Here is a 23,558-nt window from a genome sequence, read left to right as displayed (position 1 = left end):
CTGCTTAGCTCCGCCCCATCAAGTCAGTTAATGAACCATTCAAGCTATGCTAATCCCCCTATTGTGTGTCTGTCTGGGGTGAATTCACAAAGTCCCAACTGTCAGTTACACCCAGTCATGTGACCTGGGGGAGATTACAGCAACAGAGGGCTAAGAGCAGGAAAATGCCAATTTTTAAAAAGTGTAATTTTCAAACTTGGGATGATAAATCCAACTTTACAATTAAAGAAGCTTTAACATTACAAGTTCACAGGTACCAAGTATGATATATCTACCACCTCTAGTTTAGTAATTATTACTTATTAATTTTAATAAGGAATCCCCAATGTTACCCTACAGGAGGGGTAGGCCTCTCAGAAGTGAGAAAACAAATGTAGGAGTTTTTCACTACTAGGACAAGTCAAACTAAAAGGCATATGTCCTACCTTTTATTTATACAGCCCCCTGCCCTGTGGGCTACCAAGGGGTGACATATATAATAAAATTGGAGTTTAAGGCTTGGCAAGGTGTTTTAAATGCTAAGTCGACATGGCAGTGAGGCACAGCCTTCATGCTGCAATGGCAGGCCTAGGACAAATTTTAAGGTGCTACTTAAGTGGGTGGCACAATAGGTGCCCACTGGTAGCATTTAATTTTCAGGCCTTGGGTATATGGTATACCACTCAAAAAGGGACTAACATGTAAATTAAATATGCCAATCAAGTATATGCAATCAAATCATTTTTAGGGGAGTGAGCACATGCACGTTAGCACTGGTTAGCAGTAATAAAGTTCACAGAGTCATAAGGCCAACAAGCAAAAATCCAACAAAAATTATGAGGAGGAAGGCAAAATGTTTCGGGGGTGACCCTGTAAAGAGGGTAATTTCCAACAAAGAGGCAGTAGTCATTGACTAGGAGGACAACCAGCAAATGCATATCTAACTGAATGCTGTGTAGAGGTAATATTGCTCACGTGTGATGCATTAGAGCCACTAGGATCTTACTGCCCAGCTAACCATAAATTAACCTATGAATTGCATGAGGATCAAGTGATTACAAAGACATTCTGAGACTACAAGTGCAATGCACTTGCAATGCCCTGATCTGCTGGTGCCATCCACAAACACATCACCGCTTCACCAGCCTGAGAGGACATATGCTATTTAACCTTTTTAACCAAGTTCATTAGATAGTATGATCACTGCCCACTACTGGTTGCACCAATTCTGTAACTATTTGAATCCTATTTCTGGCCTATGAAGTTCCGGAAATATAGCAGTTTAAATAAGCTCACTGGACTATAACCCTAAATATAAGTACACAGTTCTATCTAAGAACAAACAAATCTAATATGTACCCCAGGTCCTGGGTGTGACAGGGCAATCTGAAAATCTTGACTGAACCCAAGAGTTTTCAAAAGAAGCAAAGTTTATTTGGGGGTAGGGGGGTGGTGTAGTTGGGCTTGGCTATCCTTGGAATACTATGCCATTTTAATTTGCTAGTCCACAAACATACTGAGCTCTTCCTCATTTTACCAAGGATGCTAAGAAACTATGACAAACAACAAAATAGCATACAATTCTTAATGCACTGTAATATCTATCTAATAGCTTTTACTCCATTGGCGGGGATAAATAAATGAAAGAGAATGGCAACACACATTTTTCAAGACTATGTAAGAACATGCAAATCTTCCATTATGGAGTAACACTGTACATAGACACAAGTGTTATTTGAATTATTGCATCTAACCTGTAACGCATGATAAACCTGCTTGGGGCCGCTCATCTGCCCCAAAAGAGGTTAATCCTGCCCAATTTGCTGTTTATCATTTATTCAACCTACATAAAGTACTACAAGTTAAAAAAAATATCCAACTGTTTGATTGTGAGATCATTGTACATGATTAGTGTGTGGAAATGGGGTGCATTATATGGTGTGGTTGTGCGCCTCCCCCGTGTAATATACTTACCAGCCTCTTTAGGCCCTTTAGGTTCAGTCTGTAAAACCCTCTGCTTAACCCTGGGTGGCTGTGGCACTGAGCAGCAAGGCTTACACAGAAGAACAAATGTTAAGCATTTAAAGAGCACCAAAACACCTAAAAGAAGAAAATCAACAACACTCAAGAAATCAGACACTGATTTCTAAAAACAGACTATTTTGATAAGAATGTAGACACTAGAATGAAAAAGGTCCATCTTAGGCTCTGGAGATAGATATTTTAAAAACAATAATAAATAAGAACAATTTCCCTCAACAGTGAGCAAGCCTCGGTAGAGTCAACGAATGAGCCACTTGGAACATTTTTCAAAAGAAACTTGGGTAAATGTTTATGCAGTTGGTTAAAAGTACTTGGGGTGACCAACTCCAGCACAGAGCTAGGAAGGGGGACCAGCAAGGTCCTCAAGAACAGTTACCTTCACAGGAGAAGCAGTCCTTCATCAGTTCCAGGCACTTTATCTGTGTTGCAATGGATTCCTATAGAGTGGTCACAATGCAAAGGCTGAAGGATGCTGAAGATGCTCTAAGGATGTAGGGGAGCAGATACAGTCAAAGAGGTCTTTCTGCAGGGATTCCTCTGGCCACAAAGTTGGTGATGGGGTCCTGGTTCCAGGGTAAGCATCCCACCAAGTCCTCTGCAGCCAGGACGAAGTTTAGTCCCCACTGGACAACCAGTCTTGCTGCACGACAGTGATGGTAGCGGCCTGAAGACTTTGGGCTACCATCTTGCCCCAGCAGGTTTCTTCAGCTGTTCTTAATCTGTGCTGCAAACAGGAGGCCAGTCAGCTGGCCCATGGAGTTCTCTTGGCTTGAATGGGCTCTGGAGACAGCTTCAACTTGAGCAGGACACTGCAGGCAGAGTCCCCTCCTTTGCTAGCCACCAGGTGCAGCAGGTGCAGTCATAGTCAGTGCAGTCTCTGTTTGCTGGTTCCTTGGTGCAGCAGGGTAGTACTTCGTCGGTCCTTCTTCCAAGTCGGTCAAGGTCTGAGATCTGGTCGCCAGGGTGCCCACTTTATGCTCGGAAAGTGACCTCAGGGCAGGATGTAGTTCGTAGTCAATGGCCTACCAAGCCCCCCCCACCCCACCTCCCCCCCAACCTGGAATGTGCACCAGGTTCCCTCCCACCTGAAGTGTGGCATCTGGGTATCCCAGGATACACCACTCTGCCCCCTCTTGGTGTTGCATGTAGGTATAGCTGTTTTTCGTTGTTCTTGCCTCTCCCTGATGTTGCTTGTGGATGGCTTCTTGTTTGTACCAAGTCACTTGGGTGTGGGGGTAGATCCTCCCTTGTGGGGCTGCCCCTCCCTCTACCTCCCCCATGAAAAAACTGCCTACCCTTCTGATAGAATTGCCGTCCTTGTTGGGATGCAATTGTCTGGCTGGTCTCCTGAAAGATCAAGTGTGAAGTCTGAAAACGTCCCCTTCCAGTCGGTCTGTGTGATGGAGTTGTTACTCTATGCATTCCTTAACAAAACTTCAGTGCACCCATCGACTTCACAGTTTTGTTATCTTTCTCCAATTTCTTCAGCTTGTCATCCACTGTGCTGCCAAAAAGTTGTTGAATGGGCTATTGAGGATACTGGACTTTACCTCTGGTTTGAACCACAAGATCCTTAGCCACGAGTGCCTTCTAAGGGTAACTCCCATCATCATCCAACAGCTGAATGTATGAGTGGCGTTCAGTACTGACTTCAGACATGTGTTGGCAATAATTTTGTGAATGTCCACCAAGTGACCAGCCCTCTTTCGTTACTGTTATGGGAGGTGTTACATCAGCTCCCGGATTTGTTCCAAGTGCTGGTGGTTTAACAGAACCCTGGAGTTGGCAATGCACCATTGATTAGCTGCACTCTGCTCAAATTTCCTTCCCATAAGCTCCATCCTCTTACTTTCCTTTTCTTGAGGGGGACCTACAGTTGCTGGAACATTGGTCCTTTGTTGTTGGCACAATTATGGATTCTGTGGAGGCTGTTCCTTTCACATAAGATGGATCTTTTGACAAGTGCTTATATTTCTGCACTGCCCTTGTGGTTACTCCTCTGCAAGCAGCAGGCTCTTGAAATGCTTCTCTTCCCTCGTTCAGTACACCAGGGAGTGACACACTCAAAGAATAAATCTGAGACCAAGTTCGAAAACTAACACTTCTTTTCATATATGTTTCAAACCCACGAATTTCGTAATCAGGTAAGTACTTTTTCAAGAATAAATACTTTTCAGATTCAAAATTCAACACCTGATGCAATTCCCAGAGTTCTTCAGTGTTAACCAATGGAGGAAAACAATGTTCAGCAAATACAGTGTTAAAAACGACTTACAAGGAAAATCTCAGAGAGGTAAGGTTAAGTACTGGGCACTAAGCAGAACAAGACCAGCAGGTCACTCCGGGCAGTACTGGGGAGGCCGGGTGCAGGGATATTGCCTCCTTTTTCTAAAGTCTCAGGGACATGAAAGACTTCACCTGCATCTTGCTAGCAGCACCTTCTGCTGTGGGTCCTGCACCACTCACTGACTGGGGAACGCAATGACCCTGACTTACAACACAGTCCCAGCTTGGCCGACTCAGCACTGACACATCACTTCTGGACCGCAAAGCATTACTGACACTGCCCGATCAGGCAACAACGCATCGCCAGCAAGCATGACGCATACCCTCTTTGGACCAAGGCATTGTCAACGAGCCTTGACGTAACCAAGGTAGTCAGCAGGTCTGTGTGACTACCGTACCCGGTCTATGCTTCATAGCAGTCAGCCAGAACTTTTGGATTTGCCCTGATCCAGCGCGACCAAATAGTTTTTCTAAGCACTGTATTTTAATTTAACCATTCAAATTTCATAACTTGAATTGTGTATGTTAGATTTTTGTATTGTTTGACTCAGATAAAAATTGCCTATTTTTCTAAACTGATGTGGAGTCCTTTTGTGGTTTTTTCATGGTGTTACTGTGTGTGTGCACAAATACTTTACACATTGCCTCTTTACGTTAGCCTGACTGCTCTATGCCAAGCTACCAGAGGGTGAGCACAGGTAAAATTCTGGTGACTATCTTACTTGCCCTGGCTTGGATTATGGTCAATACCTGAACAGAATACAAATCCCTGGCAAGTACAGACCCGGTTTCTAACATTGGTGATCAGCGGTGAGGATAGGACTTGTTTTTGCGCATTGCATACAGTGATTGGTGTACACTACTTCCGTATCTCAGATCATTATGTACCAATAAACTTTATTTTTCTCTCTGGCAACCTTTTGAGTTTTTGCAACAAACATGTCTCAGTCTCAATCTGGAGAGCTAACAGCTGCAACTGCAGTAGTGGAGTTCGAGAAGGAGAAAGTGGAAACCTAAACCGTGTCCCAGCTCAAAGGTTTCTGCAGAGATTTCAAGTGCTCTTTTAAAGGCCCTACTAAAAAGGAGGATGTGCAAAGGGTGCTGAGGGCCTGGCTAGAAACCAGGGAAGCAGCTGCACGACCAGAAGAGGGCAGTGTTGTTTATTGGGGGGAGGATATGTATCTGGAGTTGTTGGACAGCCCAGCACTGCCTGTGGGGAGAGGGGCCAGTGTCAATGGAGAGAGGGTCCCCTCTAAAGCAGGCATCAGTATTTCCTCCGGAGGTCAGTCCCCAGAGGAGCTGGAGGACAGATGGGAAGACAGGAGGCTCAAGTTGGAGCTGGCAAAGCTCAAAATGGAGAATGACTGAGCGATAGCTTTGCGGGAGACTGGTCATTGCAGACAGGAAAATTATTCTGGCTCATGAGCGGAATATAAAGGAGCTGGACCTGAAAACCCAGAAGGCTGAGTCAAGCACAGATGGTGGCAGCATATCTTCAGTGTCCTCTGACAGGCGTGTACATATACCGAAGAGTCTGACAGCTGACTGCAAGATGGGGGACGACATAGATCACTAGTTTGAGGCCTACGAAATTGCTTTACAAATGATCCCAGAGGAGGATTGGGGGGGCCAGTTTGGGTAAGCAGTTTCCAAATGAGAGTTGTACACACGTTTAGTCTTTGTTTCACAGAGCTGCACCAGCACTTGATTGATAGTAAGCTCTCGGACCCCAGGGAGCTTGCTATGGAGGCGGACAGCTGTGTCAGCACCAGCGTCCACAAGAAAGTTTCTGGGAAGATTCAGCCAAGAGTGAGAAGGGGTCCCAGCAGAAGAAGGGGTGGAGAGGTCAAGGGAGACACAGACAAGTTCCAGGGTAAAGGGGAACAAAAGGGTTCCCATGTCCCTTCTGAGAAGGAGCAAGGTTCTGGTGGGTAGCGGGCCCCAAGACGCCCTTAGGAAAGTATCCTCTGTATTGGCATGGTTACTCCCATTTTCTGCCTGTTGTCAGTGTGTTTGACTGAGTCTACTGGGATCCTGCTAACCAGGACCCCAGTAGTTTTGCTCTCTCCTCTAAACTGTACCTTTTTCTTCCCACAATTGGCATGCTGGTCCCCCCATATAAGTCCCTAGTATATGGTACCTAGGTCGCAAAGTCCCCAGCATTGCGGTTCCTGGGGATTCCTATGGGCTGCAGAAGTTATTCTGCCACCTATAAGGAGTCCATGCAAAGGGTACTGCAGGCCTGCCATTGCAGCCTGCATGAAATGGGTGCATGCACTACACCAGGTCATTGTAATTCACCCCTGTGGTAGGCCTTCTCAGCCCAGAAGGCAGAGTGCAGGTACCTGGTTGTGAGTGCACCCCTGCACTAGCAGAGGTGCCCCCACAAACTCCAGATTCATTTTCCTGGGCTTTGTGAGTGCTGGGATGCCATTTTATGGGTGTACTGGACATAGGTCATTACCTATGTCCAGCTACATAACGGTAACTCAGAATCTGGGCATGTTTGGTATCAAACATGTCAGAATCATACTCACAATACTGTTGCAAGTATTGGAAGTATGATTCCATGCACTCTGGGGGCTCCTTAGAGGACCCCCAGCATTGCTACCACTAGTCTTACAGGGTTTTCCAGGCAGCCCGTCTGCTGCTTGATCTGATCAAGTCTAGGAAGGCAGAACAAAGGATTTGCTTTGGGAAAGGGAGGTAACACCCTCTCTCCCTTTGGAAATAGATGTGACTGGCTTGGGAGGGGTAGCCTCCCCAACCCACTGGTTTGCTTTGAAGGGCACATTTGGTGCCCTCCCTGCATAAACCAGTCCACACCGGTTCAAGGACCCCCAAACCCTGCTCTGGCGCGAAACTGGACAATGGAAAGGGGAGGGACCACTCCATTATCAATCACCACCCCAGGGGTGGTGCTCAGAGCTCTGCCAGAGGGTCCCTGGGTTTGGTTCTGCCATCTCGTTTCCAAGGTTGGCAGGGAACTCTGGGAGCATCTGAGTGGCCAGGCCAGGCAGGTGACGTCAGAGCCACCTCCTGATAGGTGCTTACCTGGTTAGGTGACCAATGCCCCCCTTTCAGGGCTATTTAGGGTTTCTCCCTTGGGTGGGTCCTCAGATTCAGCTTGCATGATTCCAGCAGGACTACTCTGCAACCTCTGCTTCAACTTCTGGCCACTGGAACTGCGACTGGAACCTCCAGGAACCGACAATGCTTCAAAACAATGAAGAAGGCTCTTCTGCAACTTTGTTTCCATGTCGCCTGCCAGCTTTCCAACATTTTCCCAGCCGTGCATCCTCAGAAGAACGCAACTCTTCAGCCTGCACAAGAAGAAGGAATCTCCCTTGGAGTGAAGCGACGACCGGCTGTGTGGATCTCCCTCATCTTGAGCTGCGTGGATCTTGCATCATGGGTGGTGGTCCAGACTAGTCCTCTTGGTCCTCTCTGCCAGCTGTCTAACTTTGGTGGAGGTAAGCCTTTGCCTTCCCACGCAGGACAGTACCACTGTGCCCCGCGTCCTCTGCAGCTGTTAATGCTTATTTTCAAAACCTCCAAGGGATCTTCAGGCGACGTCTAGCTCCAGCCACCAGAACTCCATTGTGCAAAGCACAGCCTCCTGTGGCGTGGGATCCTCTTTTGTTGTGCTGCGTGGGGTCCTTCTGCGACTCCTGTGTCCCCCTCCTTTGGGACGCCAGTGGGAGCTGCCTCTGCTCCTGTGGACTCTCTGCAACGATGAGGGTCCCCTGTGACTCCCTCTCCTGGGTTGAGTCCTCCTGGGCCTTGCTGGTCCCTGGCAGCACCTTTTTTCCATTAACCGCAAGCTTGCCTTTGCCAAGGCTTATTGGTGGAATTCCTGCACTGACACACGTCTGGAATCTTCCTTCCAGTGTGGGACATCATCTGCATCCATAAGGAACATCATCTCCAGCTCCAGGGCTGCAGTGTTGACCTGTTGTTCATCACTGTCGACCAACTCCTGCAACTATAGCTGAGTGGGTAATTGCTCATACACTTCCTGGACTCCACTGTGACTCTCGGACTTGGCCCCCTCTCTCCATAAGGCTTCTGTCTTCAGGAATCCACTGCTGGTTTTCCTGCAGTCTTCTTTGGGTGCCTTCTTTTCATCCGTTTGGGTGGTTTGGGGAAAATCTAGTGTTTTACACCTGCATTCCTGGTCACTGGGGGGTACTGTCTTACTTAGCACTGGTTTTCCAGTACTCCCAGCTCCTCTCTACACATCTTACTTACCTAGGTGGGGGCACCTTATTCGTATTCCATTTTTTTTTGTATATGGTTTTTGCTCCCCTTAGGGTCACTATTGGTTATTGTTATTTGCACTGTTTTGTAGCCTTTTCTATGCCTATTTCTGATTGCTAGTGTATATATTTAGATTATTACTTACCTCCTAGAAGGGTGGGTTGGCCTTATAGCATTTTGTGGTGATGTGTATAAAAAATAAAGATTTGTTCTAAAAATGAAGTGTAGGAAGGTAGCCTCTTTCTAGCCTTGTTGCCCCCACTTTTGGCCTGTTTGTGAGTATATGTCAGGGTGTTTTTATTGTCTCACTGGGATCCTGCTAGCCAGGACCCCAGTGCTCATAAGTTTGTAGCCTATATGTGTTCCCTGTGTGGTGACTAACTGTATCAATGAGGCTCTGCTAACCAGAACCTGTGTTTATGCTCTCTCTGCTTTTAAAATTGTCACTGCAGGCTAGTGACTAATTTTACCAATTTACATTGGCATACTGGTACACCCATATAATTCCCTAGTATATGGTACTGAGGTACCAAGGGTATTGGGGTTCCAGGAGATCCCTATGGGCTGCAGCATTTCTTTTGCCACCCATAGGGAGTTCTGACAATTCTTACACAGGCCTGCCAGTGCAGCCTGAGTGAAATAACGTCCACGTTATTTCACAGCCATTTACCACTGCACTTAAGTAACTTATAAGTCACCTATATGTCTAACCTTCACCTGGTGAAGGTTGGGTGCAAAGTTACTTAGTGAGAGGGCACCCTGGCACTAGCCAAGGTGCCCCCACATCGTTCAGGGCAAATTCCAAGGCCTTTGTGAGTGCGGAGACACCATTACACGCGTGCACTGTACATAGGTCACTACTTATGTAGAGCGTCACAATGGTAACTCTGAACGTGGCCATGTAACATGTCTAAGATCATGGAATTGTCACCCCAATGCCAGAATTCCATGATCCCCCGGGTCTCTAGCACAGAACCCGGGTACTGCCAAACTGCCTTTCCCGGGGTCTCCACTGCAGCTGCTGCCAACCCCTCAGACAGGTTTCTGCCCTCCTGGGGTCCAGGCAGCCCTGGCCCAGGAAGGCAGAACAAAGGACTTCCTCTGAGAGAGGGTGTAACACCCTCTCCCTTTGGAAATAGGTGTGAAGGCAGGGGAGGAGTAGCCTCCCCCAGCCTCTGGAAATGCTTTGATGGGCACAGATGGTGCCCATCTCTGCATAAGCCAGTCTACACCGTTTCAGGGATCCCCCAGCCCTGCTCTGGCGCGAAACTGGACAAAGGAAAGGGGAGTGACCACTCCCCTGACCTGCACCTCCCAAGGGAGGTGCCCAGAGCTCCTCCAGAGTGTCCCAGACCTCTGCCATCTTGGAAACAAAGGTGTTTGTGGCACACTGGACTGCTCTGAGTGGCCAGTGCCAGCAGGTGACGTCAGAGGCCCCATCTGATAGGCTCTTACCTCTCTTGGTAGCCAATCCTCCTTCCTAGGTAGCCAAACCTCCTTTTCTGGCTATTTAGGGTCTCTGCTTTGGGGATCTCACCAGATAACGAATGCAAGAGCTCACCAGAGTTCCTCTGCATCTCCCTCTTCACCTTCTGCCAAAGGATCGACCGCTGACTGCTCAGGACGCCTGCAAAACTGCAACAAAGTAGCAAGACAACTACTAGCAACCTTGTATCTTTTCATCCTGCCGGCTTTCTCGACTGTTTCCAGGTGGTGCATGCTCTGGGGGTAGCCTGCCTCCTCTCTGCACCAGGAGCTCTGAAGAAATCTCCTGTGGGTCGACGGAATCTTCCCCCTGCAATCGCAGGCAACAAAAGACTGCATCACTGGTCCTCTGGGTCCCCTCTCAGCACAACGAGCGTGGTCCCTGGAACTAGGCAACTCTGTCCAAGTGACTACCACAGTCCAGTGACTCTTCAGTCCAAGTATGGTGGAGGTAAGTCCTTCCCTCCCCACGCTAGACTGCATTGCTGGCTACCGCGTGATTTGCAGCTGCTCCGGCTCCTGTGCACTCTTCCAGGATTTCCTTTGTGCACAGCCAAGCCTGGGTCCCCGACACTCTAACCTGCAGTGCACAACCTTCTGAGTTGTCCTCCGGCGTCGCGGGACTCCCTTTTGTGACTTCGAGTGGACTCCGCTTCACTTTTCTTCTAAGTGCCTGTTCAGGTACTTCTGCGGGTGCTGTCTGCTTCTGTGAGGACTCCCTGACTTGCTGGGTCATGTCTCCTCATCCAAGTGGCGACAGCCTGGTCCCTCCTGGGCCACAGCAGCATCCAAAAACCCTAACTGCGACCCTTACCGCTAGCAAGACTTGTTTGCAAGCTTCTTCACAATGTGGGACATCCATCCTCCAAAGGGGAAGTTGCTAGTCCTCTTCGTTCTTGCAGAACACCAAGCTTCTTCCAACAGGTGGCAGCTTCCTTGCACCCTCAGCTGGCATTTCCTGGTGTTTGTTCTCCTTGCAGAATCCCCCTATCACGACTTCTGTGCTCTCTGGGAGTAGTAGGTGCACTTTACACCTACCTTTCAGGGTCTTGGGGTGGGCTATTTTTCTAACCCTCACGGTTTTCTTACAGTCCCAGCGACCCTCTACAAGCTCACATAGGTTTGGGGTCCATTTGTGGTTCGCATTCCACTTTTGGAGTATATGGTTTGTGTTGCCCCTATACATATGTGCTCCTATTGCAATCTACTGTAACTTTACATTGCTTGGCTTACTTCCTTTTGCTATTATCGGCATAAATTTGGTTTGTGTACATATATCTTGTGTATGCATATATCTTATGCTCATACTGAGGGTACTCACTGAGATACTTTTGGCATATTGTCATAAAAATAAAGTCCCTTTATTTTTAGTATATCTGTGTATTGTGTTTTCTTATGTTATTGTGCATATGACACCAGTGGTATAGTAGGAGCTTTACATGTCTCCTAGTTCAGCCTAAGCTGCTTTGCCATAGCTACCTTTTATCAGCCTAAGCTGCTAGAAACACCTCTTCTACACTAATAAGGTATAACTGAACCTGGCACAAGGTGTAAATACCTCTGGTACCCACTACAAGCCAGGCCAGCCTCCTACACTCCGCCACCTACATATCCCTCTGCCAGGCTCACGCAGTAAGGACCGTAGGAGGTTTGGCCATTGGTCCACATGACAGATTTAGAGTGGACACACGGACAGTTTTACTTTTACAAACTGCCACATGAAACGTGGCAGTATGTAAAAGTAAAAGCTTTTCAATGACCCCTTGCCAAGGGAGAAAACTCTCATGGAGAGTGAGGACATTTTTTTTTAATTCCAAAAACAAATCCTACTTTAGAATTTTGCTTTTGAAAATAAAAAAAAGAAAGTTAAAGTGTGCAGTAAGGTGCCATCATATGAACGGAGCCGCACAGTACACGGTCAATGCATTTGCAGGAACCACAATGGCAGTGGTACCTCAAAATGCCAGGGATGTCCGCTGGGCCAGCAGACACATCTAAATATGGTGGGCAGAGTACCCTCGCCATGGCGGGAGTAAAGTACTCTGCCATGGTGACAGCAGTGACGTCATCCACCAAACTCTGAATAAGGTCCTTTTGTGTCCTGCTACAAACTCACATCAGCCCCTCAAATTCATCCTAAATACATACAAATGCTAACTGTACTCCTGCTAATCTGTGCCTTCTCTCCCTACACAAAGCTGTGCTCCCTTTTCTTCATGAGAGCGGAGAGCCAATGCTGTGCTGACTGCTCTCCGATGAGGTCAGTGTGTAATGCAATACCGTTATGTTGTAGGAAAATTCAAGAAAAAAAACTTGTTTCCCACTGTAACCCTACAGATGTGAACACCCTACTCTCACCAATGGCTCCTTGTACTACACCAGATTTATCAAACAATGTTTCAGGAAATTAACACTGGAAGGGAAGTTAGTTATATAGTTATAGGATCAAAAGTAAAGGTTGCACTTTTTTACTCCTCACCAACGAGAGAAATTGGCACCCAATGGGGAATGCTGAGCACAGCTCAGCTAATCAGTGGCAGCATTCAAAACATTCTAACTACTGTTATTAAATCACCAGTGCAGACAGCACTGACCAACGTTACTATATTATTTTGTAATATTGGTGCTGAAATTGAGCCACAGGCAGACCTGAATGTTTTTCTTTAAGGTTTGTTTCTCTCTCAGTAAACACACGCTTACAATGAAGTTAGCAATAAGACAAATGAAGAGTTTTTGATTTTAGGTTGGCATTAGAAATTTGATAGCTAAGAACAACAGTTTATTCATGAAAAATTGTAAGTCCTCTTTAAATAAACAAATACAAGTATGAAATGAGACAGAGGTGAAAGAATGGATGAATCAGAGCATCATGTCCATTTTGTAAACTTAGCTATGGTCATTTTCTCGGTAGTCAGAAAAGCATTAAGTGGTTTACACCTGTGGATCTATAGTGGACTGATGAGGTCACTGTAAACAAATAATCAAACACAGTGAAAACATTGAGAGTGCTGGTCTGGAACGAGTGTACTGTATAAACCTTAAAGAGATACATTTTGATCCACACATCAAACAATGCAAGTGGTGTTGGCAGAACTTACTGGCAAGGAGATATTAGGCATCCACTGTCTTCATCTGTTTTGAAAGTTTGCATTTTACCGTAGTAGAGAGGATTACCATAGGACTGAAAAATTGACAATCTGGCCCTTTGGAAGGGATTGCCACCTTCACACTCAAAGACAAAATCTTCCATTGTGTCCTGGAATACAGGAAAAATTACTTGTAATCCTAGTTTTTAACCGTGAATAACAACTCATATCATACAGACTGTTTATGCCACTGTGCAGAAATACTTTTTTTTTTCAAAGAGATCTATCTCTTTCAAAAACATTCTATATAAAAACAGGGGGTCTGACTAACAAAGATAAATATATACATGCATATTTACTAATTTGTATACATACTGACGCACTCTTTTCTACTCTTCACCATTTAGTAATAGAGAATTACACATATTTATATGCCTTACAATGAAGAGATTCCATCATGGTATTCACAACTTTACAGTTGCAAATACCATGATGGTATTTACAACTGAATCCTTACTACCATTAGCTTCAACTTTTTGTTTTACGTTCCGCCTAGTTAAATGAATGGAAGGGAATAAGCAAATACTGAACTCCGTCACTTCAAACCGCAGGAATACAGCCCATTCCCTAGGGTTTACCGTATTACACTTTGACTACATGACTCTGCAGCCAACAAGAACCCTACACAGCTTACAGAAAACAACCATTCAATAGAAATGTCACTGCGAAGAAGGCATCCACTGTAGATACATTTGTGATATTACACTACAACCAACTAAATGGTCTGCCTCCATTCACCTCTAGTGGAAAACAGAGGGCTTCCTTGTGGAAGGAGGATGTAGGAAGCTGGCCTGGTGTGTGGTGGGTACCCATGGTACTTAAACCTTATAACAGGTCCAGGTATCCCCTCTCAGTAAAGTGTAGGCAGTGTCTAGAAGCCAGGCTCTCTAGAGGTAGCTGTGAATACAAGAAAGAAAACATTTGGTTGTACAAAAATAAAGGTACTTTATTTTTGGAACACAGTATCAGAAAATACTAGAGAGGCAACCCTGCAATAGGAGGTAAGTAAATAAACTATATATACACTGATAAATAGTAAGAGGCATAAAAAGGTTGGAAAACAGTGTAAAATAGCAATAAGCAATAGTAGCCCTAGGGGAGGCCCAAACCATATACTAAAAAGTGGCATGCGAACACAGGGCCCATACCTAGGTAAGTAAATCATGTAGAGGAGAGCTGTGACCACTAGGAAACCACACAGTTAAGTACTGCAGTACCCCCCCCGTGACTAGGAATGCAGGGGTAAAACACTGGATTTCCCCCAAACCACCCAAAGGATGAAAAGAAGAACAAGAAGACACCCAGGACAGCCTGCAAGAAATCAGCAGTGGATTACCGAAAATGGAGACCTGTGGAGAGAAGTGTCTGTGGAGTCCAGGGGAGTAGGAGATACTACTCACCCAGAGGTACCTTGTGGAGTTGGTCGACGAAGAAAGACAAGTCAGCACTACAGCACAGAAGCTGGAGAAGAGTTCCTGATGTGTGCAAAAGGTGTCCCACAATGGTAGCTGGATTGCAGATGGGTGTCGGTGAAGGATTTCCACCAACAAGCCTTGGCAAAGGCAAATTCGCAGTTAGAGGAAAAGAGGTGCTGCCAGGGACCAGCAAGGTCCAGGAGGGGGAGTCACAGGGGACCCTCCACATTGAAGAAGGCCCACACGAGCAGAGGCAGCACCCACGGGTGTCCCAAAGGACAGGGACACAGAAGTCACTGAAGCAGCCCACTAAGCACCACGGAAGTTGCTCCCACATTGCCGGAGGACCACGCAGAGGCCCAGGAATCGCAGGAGGGAGTGCTGGAGCTACACATTGTCTGAAGTTGCCCTTGGAGGTGAAGCATACAAGCCTTGGCAGCTGCGAGGAACATGGTGCACAGGGTGCTGTCGTGCGTGAAGTGGAAAGGACTTACCACCACCAAAGTGCGACATCTGGTAGACAGACCAAGTTAGACTCTCCAGACCACTACCCGTGATGCAGGACCCACGCCACTTAGGTTGAGGAGAGATCCACGCAGCCGGTTGTCAATGCAGCAGGGTACATGTGATTACAGGGGAGTGATGCCTTCATCCCAAGGGAGATTCCTTCTTCTTGTGCAGGCTGAAAAGTTGCAGTTTACTGAGGATGCACGGCCGGGGAAATGCTGAAAAGCTGGCAGGAATTCTGGATACAATGTTGCAGAAGAGTCTTCCTCGTGGATCTGCAGCTTGTAGATTCCTGGAGGGTCCACTTGCGGTTCCGGAGGCCAGAAGTCGAAGGAGAGATTGCAGAGGAGTCCTGCTGGAATCGTTCAAGCCGAATCTGAGGACCCACCCCAGAGAAAGACACTACATAGCCCAAAAAGGGGGCTTGGTCACCTAACCAAGAAACTACCTATCAGAGGGTGCCTCTGACGTCACCTGCATGGCCACTCAGATGCTTCCAGAGTTCCCTGCCAACCTTGAAATCAAGATGGCAAAACCCAGGGACCCTCTGGAGGAGCTCTGGACACCACCCCTGGGGTGATGGTGGACAGAGGAGTGGTCAATCCCCTTTCCATTGTCCAGTTTCGCGCCAGAGCAGGGTCTGGGGGGTCCCTGAACCGGAGTGGACTGGTTTATGCATGGAGGGCACCAATGGGTCCTTCAAAGCAAACCAGTGGCTTGGGGAAGCTACCCCTCCCAAGCCAGTTACACCTATTTCCAAAGGGAGAGAGTGTTACCTCCTTCTCCCAAAGGAAATACTTTGTTCTGCCTTCCTGGGCTTGATCAGATCAAGCAGCAGGAAGGCACAAAACTGTCTTGAGGGGTGGCAGCAGCAGGGCTGCCCGGAAAAACCAAGGAGCACCCAGATTGCATGTAATCTGTAAGGAAATGCCTCCTTGGCATGGTTGCCCCCTGACTTTTTGCCTTTGCTGATGCTATGTTTACAATTGAAAGTGTGCTGAGGCCTGCTAACCAGGCCCCAGCACCAGTGTTCTTTCCCTAACCTGTACTTTTGTATCCACAATTGGCAGACCCTGGCATCCAGATAAGTCCCTTGTAACTGGTACTTCTAGTACCAAGGGCCCTGATGCCAAGGAAGGTCTCTAAGGGCTGCAGCATGTCTTATGCCACCCTGGAGACCTCTCACTCAGCACAGACACACTGCTTACCAGCTTGTGTGTGCTAGTGAGGACAAAACGAGTAAGTCGACATGGCACTCCCCTCAGGGTGCCATGCCAGCCTCTCACTGCCTATGCAGTATAGGTAAGACACCCCTCTAGCAGGCCTTACAGCCCTAAGGCAGGGTGCACTATACCATAGGTGAGGGTACCAGTGCATGAGCATGGTACCCCTACAGTGTCTAAACAAAACCTTAGACATTGTAAGTGCAGGGTAGCCATAAGAGTATATGGTCTGGGAGTCTGTCAAACACGAACTCCACAGCACCATAATGGCTACACTGAAAACTGGGAAGTTTGGTATCAAACTTCTCAGCACAATAAATGCACACTGATGCCAGTGTACATTTTATTGTAAAATACACCACAGAGGGCACCTTAGAGGCGCCCCCTGAAACTTAACCGACTGTCTGTGTAGGCTGACTAGTTCCAGCAGCCTGCCACACCAGAGACATGTTGCTGGCCCCATGGGGAGAGTGCCTTTGTCACTCTGAGGCCAGTAACAAAGCCTGCACTGGGTGGAGATGCTAACACCTCCCCCAGGCAGGAGCTGTGACACCTGGCGGTGAGCCTCAAAGGCTCACCCCTTTGTCACAGCCCAGCAGGACACTCCAGCTAGTGGAGTTGCCCGCCCCCTCCGGCCAGGCCCCACTTTTGGCGGCAAGGCCGGAGAAAATAATGAGAAAAACAAGGAGGAGTCACTGACCAGTCAGGACAGCCCCTAAGGTGTCCTGAGCTGAAGTGACTCTAACTTTTAGAAATCCTCCATCTTGCAGATGGAGGATTCCCTCAATAGGGTTAGGATTGTGACCCCCTCCCCTTGGGAGGAGGCACAAAGAGGGTGTACCCACCCTCAGGGCTAGTAGCCATTGGCTACTAACCCCCCAGACCTAAACACGCCCTTAAATTTAGTATTTAAGGGCTACCCTGAACCCTAGAAAATTAGATTCCTGCAACAAGAAGAAGGACTGCCCAGCTGAAAACCCCTGCAGCGGAAGACCAGAAGACGACAACTGCCTTGGCTCCAGAAACTCACCGGCCTGTCTCCTGCCTTCCAAAGATCCTGCTCCAGCGACGCCTTCCGAAGGGACCAGCGACCTCGACATCCTCTGAGGACTGCCCCTGATTCGAAAAGACAAGAAACTCCCGAGGACAGCGGACCTGCTCCAAGAAAAGCTGCAACTTTGTTTCCAGCAGCTTTAAAGAACCCTGCAAGCTCCCCGCAAGAAGCGTGAGACTTGCAACACTGCACCCGGCGACCCCGACTCGGCTGGTGGAGATCCGACACCTCAGGAGGGACCCCAGGACTACTCTGATACTGTGAGTACCAAAACCTGTCCCCCCTGAGCCCCCACAGCGCCGCCTGCAGAGGGAATCCCGAGGCTTCCCCTGACCGCGACTCTTTGAACCTAAAGTCCCGACGCCTGGGAGAGACCCTGCACCCGCAGCCCCCAGGACCTGAAGGACCGGACTTTCACTGGAGAAGTGACCCCCAGGAGTCCCTCTCCCTTGCCCAAGTGGAGGTTTCCCCGAGGAATCCCCCCCTTGCCTGCCTGCAGCGCTGAAGAGATCCCGAGATCTCTCATAGACTAACATTGAAAACCCGACGCTTGTTTCTACACTGCACCCGGCCGCCCCCGCGCTGCTGAGGGTGAAATTTCTGTGTGGACTTGTGTCCCCCCCGGTGCCCTACAAAACCCCCCTGGTCTGCCCTCCGAAGACGCGGGTACTTACCTGCAAGCAGACCGGAACCGGGGCACCCCCTTCTCTCCATTCTAGCCTATGTGTTTTGGGCACCACTTTGAACTCTGCACCTGACCGGCCCTGAGCTGCTGGTGTGGTGACTTTGGGGTTGCTCTGAACCCCCAACGGTGGGCTACCTTGGACCAAGAACTGAACCCTGTAAGTGTCCTACTTACCTGGTAAAACTAACAAAAACTTACCTCCCCCAGGAACTGTGAAAATTGCACTAAGTGTCCACTTTTAAAACAGCTATTTGTCAATAACTTGAAAAGTATACATGCAATTTTGATGATTTGAAGTTCCTAAAGTACTTACCTGCAATACCTTTCGAATGAGATATTGCATGTAGAATTTGAACCTGTGGTTCTTAAAATAAACTAAGAAAAGATATTTTTCTATATAAAAACCTATTGGCTGGATTTGTCTCTGAGTGTGTGTACCTCATTTATTGTCTATGTGTAAGTACAACAAATGCTTAACACTACTCCTTGGATAAGCCTACTGCTCGACCACACTACCACAAAATAGAGCATTAGTATTATCTATTTTTACCACTATTTTACCTCTAAGGGGAACCCTTGGACTCTGTGCATGCTATTCCTTACTTTGAAATAGCACATACAGAGCCAACTTCCTACATTGGTGGATCAGCGGTGGGGTACAAGACTTTGCATTTGCTGGACTACTCAGCCAATACCTGATCACACGACAAATTCCAAAATTGTCATTAGAAATTGATTTTTGCAATTTGAAAAGTTTTCTAAATTCTTAAAAGACCTGCTAGGGCCTTGTATTAGATCCTGTTTAGCATTTCTTTTAGAGTTTAAAAGTTTGTAAAAGTTTGAATTAGATTCTAGAACCAGTTTTAGTTTCTTAAAAAGTATTCCAACTTTTAGAAGCATAATGTCTAGCACAGATGTGAATGTGGTGGAACTCGACACCACACCTTACCTCCATCTACAGATGAGAGAGCTAAGGTCACTCTGTAAACTAAAGAAAATAGCAATGGGCCCCAAACCTACCAAAGTACAGCTCCAGGAGCTTTTGGCAGAGTTTGAAAAGGCCAACCCCTCTGAGGATGGCAACTCAGAGGATGAAGATAGTGACTTGGAGGGAAATTCCCCCCCTCCAGTCCTACTTAGGGAGAGCAGGGCTTCTCAAGCCCTGACTCCACAAATAATAGTCAGAGATGCTGGTTCCCCCACAGGAGGGACCAACAACTCTGAAATCACTGAGGATAACTCCAGTGAAGAGGACATCCAGTTAGCCAGGATGGCCAAAAGATTGGCTTTGGAAAGACAGATCCTAGCCATAGAGAGGGAAAGACAAGAGATGGGCCTAGGACCCATCAATGGTGGCAGCAACATAAATAGGGTCAGAGATTCTCCTGACATGTTGAAAATCCCCAAAGGGATTGTAACTAAATATGAAGATGGTGATGACATCACCAAATGGTTCACAGCTTTTGAGAGGGCTTGTGTAACCAGAAAAGTGAACAGATCTCACTGGGGTGCTCTCCTTTGGGAAATGTTCACAGGAAAGTGTAGGGATAGACTCCTCACACTCTCTGGACAAGATGCAGAATCTTATGACCTCATGAAGGGTACCCTGATTGAGGGCTTTGGATTCTCAACTGAGGAGTACAGGATTAGGTTCAGGGGGGCTCAAAAATCCTCGAGCCAGACCTGGGTTGACTTTGTTGACTACTCAGTGAAAACACTAGATGGTTGGATTCAAGGCAGTGGTGTAAGTAATTATGATGGGCTGTACAATTTATTTGTGAAAGAACACCTGTTAAGTAATTGTTTCAATGATAAACTGCATCAGCATCTGGTAGACCTAGGACCAATTTCTCCCCAAGAATTGGGAAAGAAGGCGGACCATTGGGTCAAGACAAGGGTGTCCAAGACTTCAACAGGGGGTGACCAAAAGAAAGGGGTCACAAAGACTCCCCAGCAGAAGGGTGATGAGACAACCAAAATTAAAAATAGTAAAGAGTCTTCTACAGGCCCCCAAAAACCTGCACAGGAGGGTGGGCCCAGAGCCTCTTCACAAAACAATGGGTACAAGGGTAAAAACTTTGATCCCAAAAAGGCCTGGTGTCATAGCTGTAAACAGCATGGACACCAAACTGGAGACAAGGCCTGTCCCAAGAAAGGTTCCACTCCAAACTCCCATCCAGGTAACACTGGTATGGCTAGTCTCCAAGTGGGATCAACAGTGTGCCCAGAGCAAATCAGGGTTCACACTGAAGCTACTCTAGTTTCTGAGGGTGGGGTGGATTTAGCCACACTAGCTGTCTGGCCGCCTAACATGCAAAAATACAGACAGCAACTCTTAATTAATGGGACTAGAATAGAGGGCCTGAGGGATACAGGTGCCAGTGTCACCATGGTGACAGAGAAACTGGTTTCCCCTGGCCAATACCTGACTGGAAAAACTTACACAGTCACCAACGCTGACAATCAGAGAAAAGTACATCCCATGGCAATGGTTACTTTAGAATGGGGAGGGGTCAATGGCCTGAAACAGGTGGTAGTCTCCTCAAATATCCCAGTGGACTGTCTGCTTGGAAATGACCTGGAGTCCTCAGCATGGGCTGAGGTAGAGCTAAAAATCCATGCAGCCATGCTGGGTATCCCTCAACTGGTGTGTGTGAAAACAAGAGCACAATGCAAGGCACAGGGTGAAAAAGTAGAGCTGGAGTCTGGAAAAATGGCCCAGCCTACCAAGAGAACAGGAAAGTCAGTTGGGAAACCAACTGCAACACAGCAAAAGAAAGGGAACCTCTCTTCTCAGGAAGAAGTTCTGCCCTCTGAGGGAACTGAGCCTTTGGAACTTGAACCTTATCAGGTTGAGCTCTTAGGCCCAGGGGGACCCTCAAGGGAAGAGCTGTGTAAGGGACAAGAAACCTGTCCCTCTCTTGAAGGCCTTAGGCAGCAAGCTGCTGAAGAGTCCAAAGGCAAGAAAAATGGAACACATAGGGTCTATTGGGAAGATGGGCTCCTGTACACTGAGGCCAGAGACCCCAAACCTGGTGCCACTAGGAGAGTGGTAGTGCCTCAGCTGTTCAGAGAGTTCATCCTAACATTGGCCCATGACATTCCCCTTGCTGGACATTTGGGACAAACCAAGACGTGGGAGAGGTTAGTCAACCACTTCTACTGGCCCAATATGTCCAACATGGTTAAGGAGTTTTGCCTCTCCTGCCCCACCTGTCAAGCCAGTGGTAAGACAGGTGGGCATCCAAAGGCCCCCCTCATTCCACTTCCAGTGGTGGGGGTGCCCTTTGAAAGAGTGGGTGTGGACATAGTTGGTCCACTGGAACCTCCCACAGCCTCAGGAAATATGTATATCCTGGTAGTAGTGGATCATGCTACCAGGTATCCTGAAGCTATTCCCCTTAGGTCGACTACTGCCCCTGCAGTAGCCAAGACCCTCATTGGTATCTTTACCAGAGTGGGTTTCCCTAAGGAGGTGGTGTCTGACAGAGGTACCAACTTCATGTCAGCATACCTAAAGCACATGTGGAATGAGTGTGGAGTGACTTATAAATTCACTACACCATACCATCCACAAACTAATGGCTTGGTTGAGAGATTCAACAAGACATTAAAGGGCATGATCATGGGGCTCCCAGAAAAACTCAAAAGGAGATGGGATGTCCTCCTGCCATGTCTGCTTTTCGCTTACAGGGAGGTACCACAGAAGGGAGTAGGGTTCTCACCCTTTGAACTTCTGTTTGGTCATCCTGTAAGGGGACCACTTGCCCTTGTTAAAGAAGGCTGGGAGAGACCTCTCCATGAGCCTAAACAGGACATAGTGGACTATGTACTTGGCCTTCGCTCTAGAATGGCAGAGTACATGGAAAAGGCAACCAAAAACCTTGAGGCCAGCCAACAGCTCCAGAAGTTTTGGTATGACCAAAAGGCTGCACTGGTTGAGTTCCAACCAGGGCAGAAAGTCTGGGTTCTGGAGCCTGTGGCTCCCAGGGCACTCCAGGACAAATGGAGTGGCCCTTACCCAGTACTAGAAAGGAAGAGTCAGGTCACCTACCTGGTGGACCTGGGCACAAGCAGGAGCCCCAAGAGGGTGATCCATGTAAACCGCCTTAAGCTCTTCCACGACAGGGCTGATGTCAATCTGTTGATGGTAACAGATGAGGATCAGGAGGCAGAGAGTGAACCTCTCCCTGATCTTCTGTCATCAGACCCAAAAGATGGCACAGTAGATGGAGTGATCTACTCAGACACCCTCTCTGGCCAACAGCAAGCTGATTGTAGGAGAGTCCTACAACAGTTTCCTGAACTCTTCTCCTTAACCCCTGGTCAGACACACCTGTGTACCCATGATGTGGACACAGGAGACAGCATGCCTGTCAAGAACAAAATCTTTAGACAATCTGACCATGTTAAGGAAAGCATCAAGGTGGAAGTCCACAAGATGCTGGAATTGGGAGTAATTGAGCGCTCTGACAGCCCCTGGGCTAGCCCAGTGGTCTTAGTCCCCAAACCTCACACCAAAGATGGAAAGAAAGAGATGAGGTTTTGTGTGGACTACAGAGGGCTCAATTCTGTCACCAAGACAGATGCCCATCCAATTCCAAGAGCTGATGAGCTCATTGATAAATTAGGTGCTGCCAAATTTCTAAGTACCTTTGACTTGACAGCAGGGTACTGGCAAATAAAAATGGCACCTGGAGCAAAAGAAAAGACAGCATTCTCCACACCTGATGGGCATTATCAGTTTACTGTTATGCCCTTTGGTTTAAAGAATGCCCCTGCCACCTTCCAAAGGTTGGTGAATCAAGTCCTTGCTGGCTTGGAGTCCTTTAGCACAGCTTATCTTGATGATATTGCTGTCTTTAGCTCCACCTGGCAGGATCACCTGGTCCACCTGAGGAAGGTTTTGAAGGCTCTGCAATCTGCAGGCCTCTCTATCAAGGCATCCAAATGCCAGATAGGGCAGGGAACTGTGGTTTACTTGGGACACCTTGTAGGTGGAGGCCAAGTTCAGCCACTCCAACCCAAGATCCAGACTATTCTGGACTGGGTAGCTCCAAAAACCCAGACTCAAGTCAGGGCATTCCTTGGCTTGACTGGGTACTACAGGAGGTTTGTGAAGGGATATGGATCCATTGTGACAGCCCTCACTGAGCTCACCTCCAAGAAAATGCCCAAGAAAGTGAACTGGACTGTGGACTGCCAACAGGCCTTTGACACCCTGAAACAAGCAATGTGCTCAGCACCAGTTCTCAAAGCTCCAGATTATTCTAAGCAGTTCATTGTGCAGACTGATGCCTCTGAACATGGGATAGGGGCAGTTTTGTCCCAAACAAATGATGATGGCCTTGACCAGCCTGTTGCTTTCATTAGCAGGAGGTTACTCCCCAGGGAGCAGCGTTGGAGTGCCATTGAGAGGGAGGCCTTTGCTGTGGTTTGGTCCCTGAAGAAGCTGAGACCATACCTCTTTGGGAC

At 47.6% G+C, this 23,558-nt stretch overlaps 1 protein-coding gene across 7 annotated transcripts in view; it reads right to left on the bottom strand.

Annotated features, from left to right (window-relative positions):
• Window positions 1-23,558, bottom strand: part of SUPT20H (SPT20 homolog, SAGA complex component) — a 566,651-nt gene that overhangs the window by 240,563 nt on the left and 302,530 nt on the right. For all 7 annotated transcript variants that reach the window (XM_069205513.1, XM_069205509.1, XM_069205512.1 and 4 more), the window contains one exon: window positions 13,152-13,309. In XM_069205513.1, the coding sequence (XP_069061614.1) occupies window positions 13,152-13,309 (158 nt within the window). The remainder of the gene's footprint in view (window positions 1-13,151; window positions 13,310-23,558) is intronic.

This window comes from Pleurodeles waltl, chromosome 8 (genome assembly GCF_031143425.1).
Source record: "Pleurodeles waltl isolate 20211129_DDA chromosome 8, aPleWal1.hap1.20221129, whole genome shotgun sequence".
Lineage (NCBI taxonomy): Eukaryota > Metazoa > Chordata > Amphibia > Caudata > Salamandridae > Pleurodeles > Pleurodeles waltl.
This window is presented reverse-complemented; position numbering and strand designations above follow the sequence as displayed.